This window comes from Mobula hypostoma, chromosome 28 (assembly GCF_963921235.1).
Source record: "Mobula hypostoma chromosome 28, sMobHyp1.1, whole genome shotgun sequence".
Lineage (NCBI taxonomy): Eukaryota > Metazoa > Chordata > Chondrichthyes > Myliobatiformes > Myliobatidae > Mobula > Mobula hypostoma.
The window spans coordinates 32,899,510-32,919,291 of NC_086124.1; the positions used below are offsets into that span (position 1 = coordinate 32,899,510).

At 49.8% G+C, this 19,782-nt stretch overlaps 1 protein-coding gene across 1 annotated transcript in view; it reads left to right on the forward strand.

The window, feature by feature from the left end:
• LOC134339101 (rho guanine nucleotide exchange factor 3-like) overlaps positions 1 to 19,782 on the forward strand; it is a 128,503-nt gene that overhangs the window by 83,750 nt on the left and 24,971 nt on the right. The window contains exon 3 of the mRNA XM_063035409.1: positions 13,742 to 13,807. Within this exon, the coding sequence (XP_062891479.1) occupies positions 13,742 to 13,807 (66 nt within the window). The remainder of the gene's footprint in view (positions 1 to 13,741; positions 13,808 to 19,782) is intronic.

The window sequence follows — 19,782 nt, forward strand, 5'->3', positions numbered from 1 at the left end:
GTGTGCCTGTATTTACAGGGGGTCCCGGGGAGTGTGTCTGTATTTACAGGGGGTCCCGGGCAGTGTGTCATTATTTACAGTGAGTTCAGGGAGTGTGTCTGTATTTACAGCGGGTCCCGAGGAGTGTGTCTGTATTTACAGGGGGTCCCAGGGAGTGTGTCAGTATTTACAGGGGGTCCCAGGGAGTGTGTCAGTATTTACAGGGGGTCTGTGGAGTGTGTCAGTATTTACAGGGGGTCTCCGGGGGTGTGTCTATATTTACAGGGGTTCCCGGCGAGTGTGTCTGTATTTACAGGGTTCTCGGGGAGTGTGTCAGCATTTACTGGGCGTCCCGGGGAGTGTGTCAGCTTATACAAGGGGTCCCGGGGAATGTTCCTGTATTTACAGGGGGTCCCGGGGAGTGTGTCTGTATTTACAGGGGGTCCCGGGGAGTGTGTCAGTATTTACAGTGGGCCTCAGGGAGTGTGTCAGTATTTACAGGGGGTCCCGACGAGTGTGTCTGTATTTACAGGGCTCCCAGAGTGTGTGTCAGTATTTACAGGGGGTGCCAGGGAGTGTGTCAGTATTTACAGGGGGTCTGTGGAGTGTGTCAGTATTTACAGGGGGTCTGTGGAGTGTGTCTGTATTTACAGGGGGTCTCAGGGAGTGTGTCATTATTTACAGGGGGTCCCAGGGAGTGTGTCAGTATTTAAAGGGGGTCCTGGGGAGTGTGTCAGTTTTTACAGGGGGTCTCTGGGGAGTGTGTCTGTATTTACAGGGTTCTCGGGGAGTGTGTCAGCATTTACTGGGGGTCCTGGGGAGTGTGTCAGTTTGTACAAGGGGTCCCGGAGAGTGTGTCTGTATTTACAGGGGGTCCCGGGGAGTGTGTCAGTATTTACAGGGGGTCCCGGGGAGTGTGTCGGTATTTACAGGGGGTCCCGGGGAGTGTGTTATTATTTACAGGGGGTCCCGGAGAGTGTCTCTGTATTTACGGGGGGTCCCGGGGAGTGTGTCTACAAGGGGTCTCGGGGAGTGTGTCAGTATTTACAGGGGGTCCCGGGGAGTGTGTCTGTATTTACAGGGGGTCCCGGGGAGTGTGTCGGTATTTACAGGGGTCCCGAGGTGTGTGCCTGTATTTACAGGGGGTCCCGGGGAGTGTGTCTGTATTTACAGGAGGTCCCGGGCAGTGTGTCATTATTTACAGTGGGTTCAGGGAGTGTGTCTGTATTTACAGGGGTCCCGAGGAGTGTGTCTGTATTTACAGGGGGTCCCAGGGAGTGTGTGATTATTTACAGGGGGTCCCGGGGAGTGTGTCAGTATTTACAGGGGGTCCCGGGGAGTGTGTCAGTATTTACAGGGGGTCCCGGGCAGTGTGTCTGTATTTACAGGGGGTCCCGGGGAGTGTGTCTGTATTTACAGGGGTCCCGGGGAGTGTGTCAGTATTTACAGGGGGTCCCGGGGAGTGTGTCAGCATTTACTGGGCGTCCCGGAGAGTGTTTCTGTATTTACAGGGGGTCCCGGGCAGTGTGTCTGTATTTATAGGGGGTCCCGGGGAGTGTGTCTGTATTTACAAGGGTCCCGTGGAGTGTGTCAGTATTTACAGGAGGTCTCGGGGAGTGTGTCAGCATTTACTGGGCGTCCCGGGGAGTGTGTCGGTATATAAAAGGGGTCCCGGGCTGTGTGTCTGTATTTATAGGGGTCCTTGCGAGTGTGTCAGTATTTACAGGGGGTCCCGGGCAGTGTGTCATTCTTTACAGGGGGTCCCGGGGAGTGTGTCTGTATTTACAAGGGTCCCATGGAGTGTGTCAGTATTTACAGGGGGTCCCCGGGAGTGTGTCTGTATTTACAGGGGTCCCGGGGAGTGTGTAGGTATTTGCAGGGCGTCCTGGGAAGTGTGTCAGTATTTACAGGGAGTCCCGGGAAGTGTGTCTGTATTTACAGGGCGGTCCCAGGGAGTGTGTCAGTAATTACAGGGGGTTCCGGAGAGTGTGTCATTATTTACAGGGGTTCCCGGAGAGTGTGTCAGTATTTACAGGGGGTCCCAAAGAGTGTGTCAGTATTTACAGGGGTTCCAGGGAGTGTGTCTGTATCTACAGGGGGTCCCGAGGAGTGTGTCTGCATTTACAGGGGGTCCCGGGGAGTGTGTCTGTATTTACAAGGGTCCCGTGGAGTGTGTCAGTAGGTACAGGGGGTCCCGGGGAGCGTGCCTGCATTTACAGGGTTCTCGGGGAGTGTGTCTGTATTTACAGGGTGTCCCGGGCAGTGTGTCATTATTTACAGTGAGTTCAGGGAGTGTGTCTGTATTTAAAGGGGGTCCTGGGGAGTGTGTCAGTATTTACAGGGGGTCTCCGGGGGTGTGTCTATATTTACAGGGGTTCCCGGCGAGTGTGTCTGTATTTACAGGGTTCTCGGGGAGTGTGTCAGCATTTACTGGGCGTCCCGGGGAGTGTGTCAGTTTATACAAGGGGTCCCGGGGAATGTTTCTGTATTTACAGGGGGTCCCGGGGAGTATGTCTGTACTTACCGGGGGTCCCGGGCAGTGTGTCATTCTTTACAGTGGGCTCAGGGAGTGTGTCTGTATTTACAGGGGGTCCCGAGGAGTGTGTCTGTATTTACAGGGGGTCCCAGGGAGTGTGTCATTATTTACAGGGGGTCCCAGGGAGTGTGTCAGTATTTAAAGGGGGTCCTGGGGAATGTGTCAGTTTTTACAGGGTGTCTCCGGGGAGTGTGTCTGTCATTACAGGGTTCTCGGGGAGTGTGTCAGCATTTACTGGGGGTCCTGGGGAGTGTGTCAGTTTATACAAGGGGTCCCGGAGAGTGTTTCTGTATTTACAGGGGGTCCCGGGGAGTGTGTCAGTATTTGCAGGGGGTCCCGGGGAGTGTGTTGGTATTTACAGGGGGTCCCGGGCAGTGTGTTATTATTTACAGGGGGTCCCGGAGAGTGTCTCTGTATTTACGGGGGGTCCCGGGGAGTGTGTCTACAGGGGGTCTCGGGGAGTGTGTCAGTATTTACAGGGGGTCCCGGAGAGTGTCTCTGTATTTACAGGGGGTCCCGGGGAGTGTGTCGGTATTTACAGGGGTCCCGAGGTGTGTGCCTGTATTTACAGGGGGTCCCGGGGAGTGTGTCTGTATTTACAGGGGGTCCCGGGCAGTGTGTCATTATTTACAGTGGGTTCAGGGAGTGTGTCTGTATTTACAGGGGTCCCGAGGAGTGTGTCTGTATTTACAGGGGGTCCCAGGGAGTTTGTGATTATTTACAGGGGGTCCCAGGGAGTGTGTCAGCATTTACAGGGGGTCCCAGGGAGTGTGTCAGCATTTACAGGGGTCCCGGGGAGTGTGTAGGTATTTACAGGGCGTCCCGGGGAGTGTGTCAGCATTTACTGGGCGTCCCGGGGAGTGTGTCAGTATATAAAAGGGGTCCCGGGCAGTGTGTCTGTATTTACAGGGGGTCCCGGGGAGTGTGTCTGTATTTACAAGGGTCCCGTGGAGTGTGTCAGTATTTACAGGAGGTCTCGGGGAGTGTGTCAGCATTTACTGTGCGTCTCGGGGAGTGTGTCAGTATATAAAAGGGGTCCCGGGCAGTGTGTCTGTATTTATAGGGGTCCTTGCGAGTGTGTCAGTATTTACAGGGGGTCCCGGGCAGTGTGTCATTCTTTACAGGGGGTCCCGGGGAGTGTGTCTGTATTTACAAGGGTCCCATGGAGTGTGTCAGTATTTACAGGGGGTCCCCGGGAGTGTGTCTGTATTTACAGGGGTCCCGGGGAGTGTGTAGGTATTTGCAGTGCGTCCCGTGAAGTGTGTCAGTATTTACAGGGAGTCCCGGGAAGTGTGTCTGTATTTACAGGGCGGTCCCAGGGAGTGTGTCAGTAATTACAGGGGGTTCCGGAGAGTGTGTCAGTATTTACAGGGGTCCCAGGGAGTGTGTCTGTATCTACAGGGGGTCCTGAGGAGTGTGTCTGCATTTACAGGGGGTCCCGGGGAGTGTGTCTGTATTTACAAGGGTCCCGTGGAGTGTGTCAGTAGGTACAGGGGGTCCCGGGGAGTGTTTCTGTATTTACAGGGGTCCCGGGGAGTGTGTCAGTATTTACAGGGGGTCCCGGGGAGTGTGTCAGTATTTACAGGGGGTCCCGGGGAGTGTGTCTGTATTTACAAGGGTCCCGTGGAGTGTGTCAGTAGGTACAGGGGGTCCCGGGGAGTGTTTCTGTATTTACAGGGGTCCCGGGGAGTGTGTCAGTATTTACAGGGGGTCCCCGGGAGTTTGTCACTATTTACAGGGGGTCCCCGGGAGTGTGTCACTCTTTACAGGGGGTCCCGGGGAGTGTGTCGGTATTTACAGCGTGTCCCGGTGAGTGTGTCGGTATTCACAGGGGGTCCCGGTGAGTGTGTCTGTATTCACAAGGGTCACGGGGAGTGTGTCTGTACTTACAGGGGATCCTGGGCAGTGTGTCAATATTTACAGGGGGTCCCGGGGAGTGTGTCTGTATTTACAGGGGGTCCCGGGGAGTGTGTCGGTATTTACAGGGGGTCCTGAGCAGTGTGTCATTATTTACAGGGGGTCCCGGGGAGTGTGTCAGTATTTAAAGGGGTCCTGGTGTGTGTGTCAGTATTTACAGGGGGTCTCCGGGGGTGTGTCGGTATTTACAGGGGGTCCCGGGGAGCGTGCCTGTATTTACAGGGTTCTCGGGGAGTGTGTCAGCATTTACTGGGGGTCCCGGGGAGTGTGTCAGTTTATACAAGGGGTCCCGGGGAGTGTGTCTGTATTTACAGGGGGTCCCGGGGAGTGTGTCTGTATTTACAGGGGGTCCCGGGCAGTGTGTCATTATTTACAGTGGGTTCAGGGAGTGTGTCTGTATTTACAGCGGGTCCCGAGGAGTGTGTCTGTATTTACAGGGGGTCCCAGGGAGTGTGTGATTATTTACAGGGGGTCCCGGGGAGTGTGTCAGTATTTAAAGGGGGTCCTGGGGAGTGTGTCAGTATTTACAGGGGGTCTCCGGGGGTGTGTCTATATTTACAGGGGTTCCCGGCGCGTGTGTCTGTATTTACGGGGGGTCCCGGGGAGTGTGTCTACAGGGGGTCTCGGGGAGTGTGTCAGTATTTACAGGGGGTCCCGGGGAGAGTGTCTGTATTTACAGGGGGTCCCGGGCAGTGTGTCATTATTTACAGGGGGTCCCGGAGAGTGTCTCTGTATTTACAGGGGTCCCGGGGAGTGTGTCGATATTTACAGGGGGTCCCGGGGAGTGTGTCGGTATTTACAGGGGGTCCCGGGGAGTGTGTCGATATTCACAGGGGGTCCCGGTGAGTATGTCAGTATTCACAGGGGGTCCCGGTGAGTGTGTCAGTATTCACACGGGTCCCGGGGAGTGTGTCGGTATTTACAGGGGTCCCGAGGTGTGTGCCTGTATTTACAGGGGGTCCCGGGGAGTGTATCTGTATTTTCAGGGGGTCCCGGGCAGTGTGTCATTATTTACAGTGGGCTCGGGGAGTGTGTCTGTATTTACAGGGGGTGCCAAGGAGTGTGTCTGTATTTAAAGGGGGTCTTGGGGAGTGTGTCAGTATTTACAGAGGGTCTCCGGGAGTGTGTCTGTATTTACAGGGGGACCCGGGGAGTGTGTCTGTATTTACAGGGGGTCCCGGGGAGTGTGTCAGTATTTTCAGGGGCTCCCGGGGAGAGTGTTTGTATTTACTGGGGGTTCCGAGGAGTGTGTCTGTATTTACAGGGGGTCCCGGGGAGTGTGTCATTATTTACAGGGGGTCCTGGCGCGTGTGTCTGTATTTACAGGGGTCCTGAGGAGTGTGTCAGTATTTACAGGGGGTCCCGGGGAGTGTGTCAGTATTTACAGGGGGTCCCGGGGAGGATGTCAGTATTTACAGGGGGTCCCGGGCAGTGTGTCATTACTTACAGGGGGTCCAGGGGAGTGAGTCTGTATTTACAGGGGGACCCGGGGAGTGTGTCTGTATTTACAGGGAGTCCCGGGGACGGTGTCATTATTTACAGGGGGTCCCGGGGAGTGTGTCTGTATTTACAGGGGTCCCGGGGAGTGTGTCAGTATTTACAGGGGGTCCTGGTGAGTGTGTCTGTATTTACAGGGGGTCCCGGGGAGTGTGTCTGTACTTGCAGGGTGTCCTCGGGAGTGTGTCATTATTTTCAGGGGATCCTGGGTATTTACAGGGGGTCCTTGTGAGTGTGTCGGTATTTACAGGGGGTCCCGGGGAGTGTGTCAGATGGAAACCAGAAGCTCCAGGTTGGGAATGCAGGGACTGAGGGGAAGATAGATGTCATTGCCTGTAAGAATAGGCTTTACCAAAGTAATAGCTACAATAGGAATGGTTGATTATGTATTTTAATGCTCGGAGTATCCTATAAGACCATAAGGTACAGAAGCAGAGTTAGGCCATTTTGCCATGCCATTTCATCATGGCTGATTCAATTTTTCTCTCTGCCCAATCTCCATCCTCCTCCCCGTATCTCTTCATGTTGTGACCAATCAAGAATCTATCAACCTCTGCCCTGAATACACTTATAGACTTGGCCCCCACAGCTGCCTGTGTCAAAGAAGTCAACGGATTCGCTACTCTCTGGCTCATCTCCTAATCTCTGTTCTAAAAGGGCACCCCTCTATTCTGAGGCTGTGTCCCCTGGTCTTAGACTGTCCCACAATAGGAAACATCCTCTCCACATCTTCTCTATGAAGCCCTTTCACCATTCAATGGATTTCATTGAGGTCACCCCTCATTCTTCTGATTTCTAGTGAGTACAGGCCCAGAGCCATCAAACGCTCTTCATATGACAAGCCATTCAATCCTGGAATCATTTTGTGACTCTATTTTAATCCCTCTCCAGTTTCAGCGCATTCTTTCTAAGATAGGGGGCCCAAACTGCTCTCAATACTGTGAGGCCGCACCAGTGCTTTATAAAGTATTCACTTTACGTTCTTGCTTTTTAATCCTATAGAAATGAATGTTAAATTGCATTTTCCTTCCTCACCGCAGACTCAACCTGCAAATTAACCAAAGTGCACGAATCCTGCACAAGGTCTCCCAAGTCCCTTTGCACTTCATTTTTTTGTATTTTCTCTCCATTTAGAAAATTGTCAACCCTTTCATTTCTTCTACCAAAGCGCATGATGCTGCACTTCCTAACACTGTATTCCATCTGCCGCTTCTTTGCCCATTCTCCTAATCTAAGTCCTTCTGCAGCCTCTCTATTTCCTCAAAACTACCTGACTCTCCACCTATCTTCCCATCATCTGCAAACTTTACAACAAAGTCACCAATTCCATCATCAAATCATTGACATATAACGCAAAAAGAATCGGTCCCAACAAAGACCCCTGTCACTGGCAGCCAGCCAGAAAAGGCTCCCTTTATTCCCAATCTTTGCCTCCTGCCAATCGGCCACTGCTTTATCCATGCTAGAATCTTTCCTGTAGTACCATGGGCTTGTTGCTTGCTAAGCAGCCTCATGTGTAGCACCTTGTCAAAGGCCTTTCGAAAATCCAAATACACAACATCCATCGATTCTCCTTTGTTTATCCTGCTTGTTATTTCTTCAAGGAATTCCAACAGATTTGTCAGGCAAGGTTTTCCCTTGAGGAAACCATGCTGACTACGGCCTGTTTTATCATGTGTCTCCATGTACCCTGAGACCTCATCATTCATAATCAATTCCAACATCTTCCCAACCACTAAGGCCAGACTAACTGGTCTACAGTTTCCTTTCTTCTGCCTCTCTCCCTTCTTGAAGAGTGGAGTGACATTTGCAATTTTCCATTCTTCCAGAACCATTCCAGAATCTAGTGATTCTTGAAAGATCATTACTAATGCCTCCACAATCTCTTCAGCCACCTCTTTCAGAACCCTGCTGTGTACTCCATCTGGTCCAGGTGACTTATCTACCTTCAGACCTTTCAGTTTCCTGAGAACCTCTTCTCTAGTTATGGTAACTTCACACATTTCATGCCCCCCCCCCCAACATCTGGAACATCCACCATACTGCTCGTGCCTCACACAGTGAAGGCCGACGCAAAATTATGGGTGAAGGAAATGAACCTGGAGCAGGGGCTATGACATTGTGGTCATAATGGAGACGTGGTTGAGAGAACGTCAGGAATGGGTGCTTCATGTTCCCAGGTTCAGAAAAGGAACAAAAAGGGGGTGAGGGAACTTGCACGATTAATGAGGGAAAACCACATTTGAATCATGAAGTCAAAGATTTTCTTTGTCACATGTACATCAAGACGTACAGTAAAACGTTTTGTTCACATCAGCGGCCAACACAGTCTGAAGATATGCTGGGTGCTGCCCGCAGGGGCCTATATCTCACTAATCCTAACCCCTACGTTTTTACAATGTGGTAGGAAACTCACGGTCACAGGGAGAATGCACAGGCTTCTCACAAAATCAAACCCAGGTCGCTGATTCTCTACGGTGTTGCGCAGTGAAGAGGTAACGCTGCTGTCCGATGTAAAGCAGCAGTGCTGTGTAATCAGAGGACTTATGCAGTGTAACTGGTTGTTCAGTGAAAATGTAATCGGAGTGTAACGCGCTGTAAGGGTTCACTGCTAATGTAATAGTTTTTTGTAATGTTCACTGCTGAGCTAACGGTTTCTCTGTAGCAGCAATGTTTGGGTTATGGCTGGAGATAACAGGATTGTGGATACATGTTAGCCGATCAGGATTTTGTTGCCCTGTCTTGTGATTTTGGAAGCAGTTGATTTCGCGGGCTTTTGCCAGAGAGACGGAGAGAGAGATGAAGAGAGAAGACGCGAATGGAGAGATTTGGTAGACCGCCGCACAGGGTGGACTGGGAGCGGGGGTCTGAAGGTCGGTGATGCTCGGAGGAGACCGATGGTGGAAGAAGGACTACTGAGTGCGCTCCAACTTTGTGCTCAGACTGTTTAATAAGATTCGGGCCCTTTTTCTTTTATATTTTGTTTCTCTACTAACCATATAGTCAAAGTAAGAATTATAAAGCTCAATCGTTTAATCACATATTGTGTACTGTTTGTTATTTTGGGGTACTGATTTGTAATGGGGACACCACGCAGCATCCACCCAAACGAGATTTCTTAAGTTTGGGGTTATCACCCCCTATAGTAAGCCGCTAGGCGAAGCGAGTGTTACAATTGTGGGGGCTACGCCACAGTGAGTCACCCCTTGAATCAGCTTCTGTGTGATTACCCTCCGTTGGTGAAGAAAGGGAGGGGAAAAAAGGACAGGAGGGTGGAGATTATCTAAACCCGTCAGAGCCCTTTGGACCGAGGTGGGGTGTAAAATGTGAGGAGGCCTTTCAGTCGCTGAAGGAGCTGCTGATCCAGGCGCTGGTGCTGGCTTTTGCGGACCTCCAATTGCCGTATGTACTGCACACAGATGCCAGTCGAGAGGGTTTAGGGGGCGTCCTGTTTCAGGATCAGGGCACCGGGTTGAGGCCTGTGGCGTTTGTCAGCCGGAGTTTGTCGCCTTCTGAGAGAAGCTATCCCACTCACAAGTTGGAATTCCTGGCGTTGAAATGGCCGGTGGTGGATAAGCTGAGTGACTATCTTTATAGGGCCAAGTTTGAGGTGAGGACGGACAACAACCCCCTAACTTATATCCTGACCTCAGCGAAACTGGATACCACAGGCCATCGGTGGTTGGCAGCGTTGTCTGCCTACGATTTCAGCCTGAGGTACCGGCCGGGGAGCCGGAACATTGATGCTGATGCTTTGTCCCGACGGGTGCATGAGGGACTGAACAGGAACGAGGAGTGGGAGAGCGTTCCTTCCCCGGGGGTGAAGGCCCTGTGTCAGTTTGCCATCACCGTGAAGGCAGAGGAAAAGGAGGGGCAGGATAGAGCGGTGGATCAATTGGGGGCTTCTGATGACGCCCTACCCCAAGTTTACTGTAACCTGACTGCTCTGAAGACAAACCAGCTGCCGGAATTGAGTTCTGGGGAAGTGGCGGCTACGCAGCGAGATGACCCGGGCATTGGCACTATTTGGTCCGTGGTTGAAAAGGGAGATATGGCTCAGGCGGAGAAGACAAAGCACGCTTCAATGTCTCCATTACTGAAAGAATGGCCTCGGTTGAAGTTGAAGAACCAGATCTTGAACCGAGTCACGTCACTGCTGGACCGACCTCGGTGTTGACAGCTGGTTCTGCCAGAGAAGTACCAGAGGATTGCGTTGAAGTCACTTCATGATAATTCTGGACACTTGGGAGTGGAAAAGACCTATGGATTGCTCAGAGACCGGTTTTACTGGCCCCGAATGAAGTCAGAGATTGAAGAATACTGCAAGTCATCCATTCACTGAATAAAAAGGTTTGTCCATCGTCATCGATGAAGACCTTGACTACATTAGTCCTTTTTACAAGGTCGAGTTGCTAGCTCGACGCTCAACCCGGCACGGATGGAAAGCGTGCCCGGGAGCAGCTCGTCTGGATTCGAACTTGGGAACCTTTGCTCCTGGAGTCCGGCGCTGATGTCACTGCGCCACCAGTCAGCTGATTTGATGGTGGTGAGACTAGCGCGTGATTTGGATTTAAATGAGGGAGAGTTGCACAGCGTCAGCCTCACTCTCTCTTCCCAATTCCCATCTGGATCCAGCGGCAAGGCAGAGTCTAGATGGCTGGAGATGGGACTAGGCGCAATGGATGACCAGGACGTCTTCTGTGTCTTGTCCTGCTCTACACGTTCCACGACGCTTGCAGAGACCGCCTTCTTGACCGTTGGATCTTCCATTGGTCTCATCCGCTCAATCCGCCAGAGTCTGTCTTCACCTGCTGGGATAGACAACTCCCTATCTCACCAAGGGTTTGACACCCGTCGGCTACCCTCACCTGGTTTAGCCGGCTTGTTGAAGCCGTTGCCCGGAGTGTGGCCGCTGTCGCATGCAGACAGCTACGAGGAGCCACAGGTGAGAGCTGAGTGCCAGGTGGGGACCAAAGGTGGACAAACTGCCTTGAAAACGACTCGACATGTTCCCCCACCAGAGGTGCTACCCCTCCCTGACGCCCCATACACCGTATCCGCTGCATACAGCGGAAGACACTGCCTACGCGGGCAGCTCCTCTGTCCCACTTGCAGAGTGCAGGGCCCCTGGGCCTGGTGTGTACGGATTTTCTGTCCATAGAACCTGATGCCAGCAACATGGCGAATGTCTTAGTCATCACGGACCACTACACCAGATATGCTCAGGCTTTTCCTACCAAGGACCAGGGGGCAACTATGGTGGCAGAAGTATCATGGGAGAGATATTTAATTTATTATGGCCTTTCCAGGCAGATACATAGTGACCAGGGACGGGACTTCAAGAGCAGACTCATCTATGAGTTACTGGGCATGCTTGGAGTTGAGAAGTTGAGGACCACTCCCTGTCAGCCGCAGGGTGATCCCCAGCCTGAGAGGTTTAACCAGACCTTGCTAGACATGCTCGGGACACTGGAGATCAGCAAGAAGAGCAGATGGAGTCAACATATTGGGCATCTGGTTCACTGTTATACAACTGTACACAAAATGAAGCTACTGGATACTTGCCATATTATCTGATGTTTGGGCACGAGGTGAGGTTGCCCATTGACCTTTGTTTTGGGGCTGACAAGGGTGACTTACCATCGAAGCCTTATCTGAAGTATGTGTTTGATATGAGGAAAGAGCTGAAAAGGGCTTATGAATTGGCTGGGGTCACAGCCGCCAAGCAGAATTGAGGAAATAAGAGGAGGTATGATCAAAAAGTGAGGTTCTCCCGACTCCTACCGAGAGACCGGGTCCTCATAAGGAATTTGGGGCTACATGGGAAACATAAATTGGCTGACTGCTGGGCGGCCACACTCTATGTGGTGGAGAGTCAGATACCAAACCTACCAGTTTTCCAGGTGAAACCAGAGGAGGGGATTCTCCTCGGAAACACCTGTTGCCTGAGACAAGAGGTGCAGGTAAACTTGGAGCCTACACCTAGTAAGAGGACTCTGTGAAAACGCGGGGCAACTGCAGGGCCCACAGTAGGAGAGGCTGGGCCAGGCCTCACCCATGAGAGAGATACTGATTCAGAGGATGATGATCTGGATGTGAGGTACATGCTGCCGTTCGCCAACTCCCCATTCATTGAGGCAGAGACTCCTGGCCCTTCTCCCACTGAGTCAGGTGAAGTGGCGGGGTGGGGGGCTATCTGTGGGCAGTCTGGGTTACAGCAGGACCCTGAAGGACAGGACACGGGGCCTGGACACGGGACAGAGGTCTCCGAGTTGCAGGGGGGCACGAGTGATAAATCGGGGGAGGATTCACCACGTAGACCCGAAGTATCCCCAGTAGCATCTGAGCCTGAAGAGTTACGTGAGGAGGTTCGGAGGTCTCAGAGAATTAGGAGACCACTGGATAGGTTGGCCTATGTAGCATCTGGGGAACAGGGTGTGATCTCTACTCTTTTGGGGAGCTATGTCACTGCCTTTGCACCTGGATTGGGCTTTGTGCTTTGCAGGAAGGGTTGGTGAACTATCTCAACGTCATGAGGACATGACTAAATTTGGTGGGGGGAGAGTGTAACGCACTGTAAGGATTCGCTGCTAATGGAATGTTTTTTTTTGTAATGTTCACTGCTGCAGTAATGGTTTCTCTGTAGCAGCAATGTTTGGGTTATGGCTGGAGATAACAGGATTGTGGATACATGTTAGCCAATCAGGATTTTGTTGCCCTGTCTTGTGGTTCTGGAAGCTGCTGATTTCGCGGGCTTTTGCCAGAGGGAGAGAGAGGGAGATGAAGAGAGAAGACACGAATGGAGAGATTTGGTAGACCGCCGGATGGGCTGGACTGGGAGCGGGGGTCCGAAGGTCGGCAACACTCGGAGGAGCCCGATAGTGGAAGAAGGACTACTGAGTGCGCTCCAACTTTGTGCTCAGACTGTTTAATAAGATTTGGGCCCTTTTCCTTTTATATTTTGTTTCTCTACTAACCATATAGTCAAAGTAAGAGTTATAAAGCTCACATATTGTGTACTGTTTGTTATTTCAGGGTACTGATCTGTAACAGGGGACACATCGCGCAGCATCCACCCAAACGAGATTTCTTAAGTTTGGCTGGGCAGGGGCTTATCACCCCCTAGGCGAAACGAGGGTTACAGGAGTATAGTGTAATAGACAATGATGTGTAATCAGGGTGTTTTCTTATCAACAGGCTGTGTAAACAGTGTTCCTGGGTAAGTGTATCCATGGGGATAGTGGGGGATTTCCAGCACTGGTGAACATCACAGTGGTTTGAATGAGATACTGTGGAATTTGGAAACATGTCTGCAAATAGTGTGGAATTGTGTAATACCATGCTATTGTAATATATGATGCTGTATTCACTGAATAAAGTTCCTTTGGACAAGGAAATAAGATACAGTGGTTACAGTCTAACAGGACCTGTAATTGGACCGCACTCTGCACCTGTAATAGGACTGTCTTAGCAGACTATGTTGTGGGTCTGTAATGCGATTGTGTAATTGGACTCTGTAATCAGACTGCACAATAGGTCAGTAACAGGTTTGTGTAATCAGACCGCATTGCAGATCTGTAATGGGGAGGGAGGGGAGGGGGGGGCATTCCCTTGATGTTCCCTCCCCAATGGGGCAGTGTTATCAGACTGCTCTGCAGGTCTGTAATGGGGCTGTGTAATTGGACTGCACTATGTGCCTGTAACTGGGCTGTGTAATTGGACTGCACTATATGCCTGTAATGGGGCTGTGTAATCTTTCTGCACTATGAGGCTATGCTGTAAACTAATCCTTGACTCTATTGTCACTTTCAGAAAAAGCGTAAGCAAGAGACGGCGATCGATGAGAGTATGGATGAGTTGAGTCCAGAGACAGAGAAGGTATTGTGAGCTCTGGGTACCCAACTGTATGTAAAATAGCTGGAAGAGAGCAGAGAAAAATTACAAGCATGTTGCTGGGACTTGAGGACCTGAGTTATGGAACACAGAACATTACAGCACAGTACAGGCCCTTCGGCCCACAATGTTGTGCTGACCTTAGAACCTACTGTAAGATCGACCTAACTGCTCCCTCCTATATACGCCTCCATTTTTCCATCATCCATGTGTCTATCGAAGAGTTTCTTAAATGTCCCTCTTGCACAACCCCTGGTAGGATGTTCCACACACCCACCACTCTCTGAGCGAAAATCCTACCTCTGACACCTTCCCTTGGATTCTCCTGAAATCGCCTTAAATTTATCCACTCCCATATTAGGCCTTGCCCCCCTGGGAAAAAGTCTCTGACTGTCCACTTGATCTATGCCTCTTATCAACTTGTACACCTTTAACAAGTTGCTGAATGTCCTCCAACTTCAACCAGGGCCAAGGCCATTCTGAATCCACCCAGACAAATTTCCCTGGATCCCATGCCTCCTAACTTTCTGAATGAGCCTAGCATGAGATCAAACACCTGGCTAAAATCCACATACTTTACATCACATCCATTGCTCTACCTTCATCAACGTGTTTTGTCACACCCTCAAACAATTCAATCAGGCTAGTGAGGCGTGGACTGACCCTCACCGAGCCAAACTGACCATGCTCCTCCAGACACTTGTAAGTCCTGTCCGTAACAATCCTTTCCAATAATTTGCCCACCACCAAAGTACGGCCCACTGGTCTATAATCCCCAGGGTTCCCCCTGCTCCCTTTCCTGAACAAAGGAATACCATTTGCCACCCTCCAATCGTTTGGTCCTCCTGTCCCAATCATTTGGTACTCCTGTGGCCAGTGAGGACACAACGATCATCACGAAAGGCACAGCAATCTCTTTCCTCGCTTCCCATAGAAACTGGGAACCCCCTGTAAGTATGGGCACACTCCCTGAGACCCTCTGTAAACACTGACACACTCCCCAGGACCCCTGTAAATCAGAATTAGAATCAGAATCAGGTTTATTATCACCAACATGTGACGTGAAATTTGTTAACTTAGCAGCAGCAGCTCAATGTGATACATCATCTAGCAGAGAGAGAAAATAATAATAATAAATAAAATAAAATATAATAATAAACAAATAAATCAATTACGTATTTTGAATAGATTATTCAAAAATGTGCAAAATCAGAAATACTGTATGTTAACAAAAGTGAGGTAGTGTCCAAAGCTTCAATCTCCATTTAGGAATCGGATGGCAGAGGGGAAGAAGCTGTTCCTGAATCACTGAGTGTGTGTCTTCAGGCTTCTGTACCTCCTACCTGATGGTAACAGTGAGAAAAGGGCTGCCCTGGGTGCTGAAGATCCTTAGTAATGGACGCTGCCTTTCTGAGACACCGCTCCCTAAAGATGTCCTGGGTACTTTGTAGGCTACTACCCAAGATGGAGCTGACTAGGGTTAGAACCTTCTGCAGCTTCTTTCAGTCCTGTGCAGTAGCCCCTCCATACCAGACAGTGATGCAGCCTGTCAGAATGCTCTCCATGGTACAACTACAGAAGTTTTTGAGTGTATTTGTTGACATTCCAAATCGCTTCAAACTCCAAATAAAGTATAGGCGCTGTCTTGCCTTCTTTATGACTACATGTTGGGACCAGAATAGATCCTCAGAGATCATGACATTCAGAAACTTGAAGCTGCTCACTCTCTCCACTTCTGATCCCTCTATGAGGATTGGTATGTGTTCCTTCGTCTTACCCTTCCTGAAGTCTACATTCAGCTCCTGACACAGAATCAAATACTGACACACTCCCTGGTGACCCCTGTAAATAATAACACACTCCCCGGGACCTCCTGTAAATACTGACACACTCTCCAGTGACCCCCTGTAAATATTGGCAGTCGTCTGTGACAATGAATTCCACAGATTCACCACCCCTTGGCTGAAGAAGTTCCTCCTCATCTCTGTTCGAGATCTATTTTGAGGCTGTGCCTTCTGGTCCCCAGACTCCCCCACCAAATGAAACATCCTCTTCATGTTCAGCCTTCAATCACTGCTCGTGTAGTAACCCCTCCATTCCCGGAATCGTTCTCGTGAGCCTCCTCCGAACACTCTCCAGTGTCAGTCCTATCACTCCGACCTATTACCGGGGAATGTTGAACAGATTTGGACGTCATTCCCTGCAGTCCAGGAGAATGATGGGAGATTTGATAGAGGTATACATAGATAAACAGGCTTTTCCACTCATGTTGGGTGGCACCAGAACAAGGGGCCTTAAGATTAGAGTGAAAGGTGAAACGTTTAAGAGGAACATGAAAGGGGAACTTCTTCACTCAGAAGGAGGTGAGAGTGTGGAACAAGCTCAGTCGATGTGGTGGGGATGGATTCAATTGCAACATGTAAGAGAAGTTTGGATGAGAGCATGGATGGGAGAGGTATGGAGAGACATGGTCCAGGTGCAGGTCAACGGGACGAGACAGACTGGTTCAGATAACACAAAATAATCTGCAGATGCTGGGGTCAAAGCAACACTCACAACACGCTGGAAGAACTCAGTAGGTCGGGCAGCATCCATGGAAGTAATCGGTCAACGTTTCGGGCCAGAACCCTTCGTCAGGACTGAAGAGGGAAGGGGGTAGGGGCTCTATAAAGACGGTGGGGGGCGGGTGGGAAGGAGAAGGCTGGTAGGTTCCAGGTGACTGGTTTTTCACCCTCCTTCCCACCTTCCCCCCACCTTCTTTATAGGGCCCCTACCCCCTTCCCTCTTCAGTCCTGACAAAGGGTTCCGGCCCGAAACGTTGACCGATCTTTTCCACGGATGCTGCCCGACCTGCTGAGTTCTTCCAGACTGGTTCAGATTGCTGTCTATGCTATGCACCAGTGAGGGTAGAAACATAAATGTGTGGCCGACAAGCTGGTGCAGGGGGCAGGGCTTCAGGTTCTTGGATCATTGGGATCTCTTCTGCGGGAGGTATGACCTGTTCAAAAGCAACAGGTTGCACCTAAACCCGAGGGAACCAATATTCTCGTGGGCAGGTTTGTTAGAGCCGTTGGGGAGGGTTTAAACTAATTTGGCGGGGGGTGGGAACCGGAGTGGAGGAACTCAGGATAGGACATATGGTAAAAAGAGCAAAGAAATAAGTTCAGTCAGACTGCCAGGAAGGGCAGGCAGATAACAGGACAAAATTGCAGCCAGCAGGGTGACTATTGGTACATTAGGGATGCAGTATCAAAAAGGGTAGCAAATACAGTTCTCAAAGTGTTATATCTCAATGCACAGTGTATAAGAAATAAGGTGGATGATCTTGTTGCACCATTACAGATGGTCAGGGATGATGTTGTGGCCAGTGGCTGAAGGATGGTTGTAGTTGGGAGCGGAATGTCCGAGATCACATGCGGTATCAGAGAGATAGGAAGGTAGGCAGAGCAGGTTGTGTGGCTCTCCCAACAGTAGCTGGGATGTGGACAACAGATTACAACAGGAAATAGAAAAGGCATGTCATGTTATGATAGTCATGGGAGACTTTAATATACAGGTCAATTGGGAAAACCAGGTTAGTAATGGATCTCAAGAGAGTGAGTTTATAGAATGCTTATGAGTTGGCTTTTTAGAGCAGTTTGTCGTTAAACCTACTAGGGGGATTAGCTATACTGGATTGGGTGTGATGTAGTGAACATGAGGTGATTAGGGAGCTTAAGATAAAAGGACCCTTAGGTAGTGATCAAAACATGATTGAGTTCAACTTGAAGGGTAGGGGAAGGAAGAGGAGGGCAGTTGTGATAGGGGACTCGATAGTAAGGGGGTCAGATAGACGATTCTGTGGACGCAGTCCAGAGACCCGGATGGTAGTTTGCTTCCCTGGTGCCAGGGTCCGGGATATTTCTGATCGTGTTCGATATCCTGAAGTGGGAGGGTGAGGAGCCAGAGGTCGTGATACATATAGGTACCAATGACATAGGTAGGAAAAGGGAAGAGGTCCTGAAAGGAGAATATAGGGAGCTAGGAAGGGAGTTGAGAAAAAGGACTGCAAAGATAGTAATCTCGGGATTACTGCCTGTGCCACGCGACAGTGAGAGTAGGAATGCAATGAGGTGGAGGATAAATGCGTGGCTGAGGGATTGGAGCAGGAGGCAGGGATTCAAGTTTTTGGATCACTGGGACCTCTTCTGGCGCAGGCGTGACCTGTACAAAAAGGACGGGTTACACTTGAATCCTAGGGGGACCAATATCCTGGCAGGGAGATTAGCGAGGGCTACTGAGGTGACTTTAAACTAGAATGGTTGGGGGGTGGGAATCAAATTAAAGAGGCTAGGCGAGAGGAGGTTAGTTCACAACAGGGGGATGGGAACCAGTGCAGAGAGACAGAGGGGTGTAAAGTGAGGGTAGAAGCAAAAAGTAGTAAGGAGAAAAGTAAAAGTGGCAGGCCGACAAATCCAGGGCAAGCATCAAAAAGGGCCACTTTTCAACGTAATTGTATAAGGGCTAAGAGAGTTGTAAAAGAGTGCCTGAAGGCTTTGTGTGTCAATGCAAGGAGCATTCGTAACAAGGTGGATGAATTGAAAGTGCAGATTGTTATTAATGATTATGATATAGTTGGGATCACAGAGACATGGCTCCAGGGTGACCAAGGATAGGAGCTCAACATTCAGGGATATTCAATATTCAGGAGGGATAGACATGAAAGAAAAGGAGGTGGGGTGGCGTTGCTGGTTAGAGAGGAGATTAACACAATAGAAAGGAAGGACATAAGCCGGGAAGATGTGGAATCGATATGGGTAGAGCTGCATAACACTAAGGGGCAGAAAACGCTGGTGGGAGTTGTGTACAGGCCACCTAACAGTAGTAGTGAGGTCGGAGATGGTATTAAACAGGAAATTAGAAATGTGTGCAATAAAGGAACAGCAGTGATAATGGGTGACTTCAATCTACATGTAGATTGGGTGAACCAAATTGGTAAAGGTGCTGAGGAAGAGGATTTCTTGGAATGTATGCGGGATGGTTTTTTGAACCAACATGTCGAGGAACCAACTAGAGAGCAGGCTATTCTAGACTGGGTTTTGAGCAATGAGGAAGGGTTAATTAGCAATCTTGTCGTGAGAGGCCCCTTGGGTAAGAGTGACCATAATATGGTGGAATTCTTCATTAAGATGGAGAGTGACATAGTTAATTCAGAAACAAAGGTTCTGAACTTAAAGAGGGGTAACTTTGAAGGTATGAGACGTGAATTAGCTAAGATAGACTGGCAAATGACACTTAAAGGATTGACGGTGGATATGCAATGGCAAGCATTTAAAGGTTGCATGGATGAACTACAACAATTGTTCATCCCAGTTTGGCAAAAGAATAAATCAAGGAAGATAGTGCACCCGTGGCTGACAAGAGAAATTAGGGATAGTATCAATTCCAAAGAAGAAGCATACAAATTAGCCAGAAAAAGTGGCTCACCTGAGGACTGGGAGTACTTCAGAGTTCAGCAGAGGAGAACAAAGGGCTTAATTAGGAAGGGGAAAAAAGATTATGAGAGAAAACTGGCAGGGAACATAAAAACTGACTGTAAAAGCCTTTATAGATATGTAAAAAGGAAAAGACTGGTAAAGACAAATGTAGGTCCCCAACAGACAGAAACAGGTGAATTGATTATGGGGAGCAAGGACATGGCAGACCAATTGAGTAATTACTTTGGTTCTGTCTTCACTAAGGAGGACATAAATAATCTTCCAGAAATAGTAGGGGACAGAGGGTCCAGTGAGATGGAGGAACTGAGCAAAATACATGTTAGTAGGGAAGTGGTGTTAGGTAAATTGAAGGGATTGAAGGCAGATAAATCCTCAGGGCCAGATGGTCTGCATCCTAGAGTGCTTAAAGAAGTAGCCCAAGAAATAGTGGATGCATTCGTGATAATTTTTCAAAACTCGTTAGATTCTGGACTAGTTCCTGAG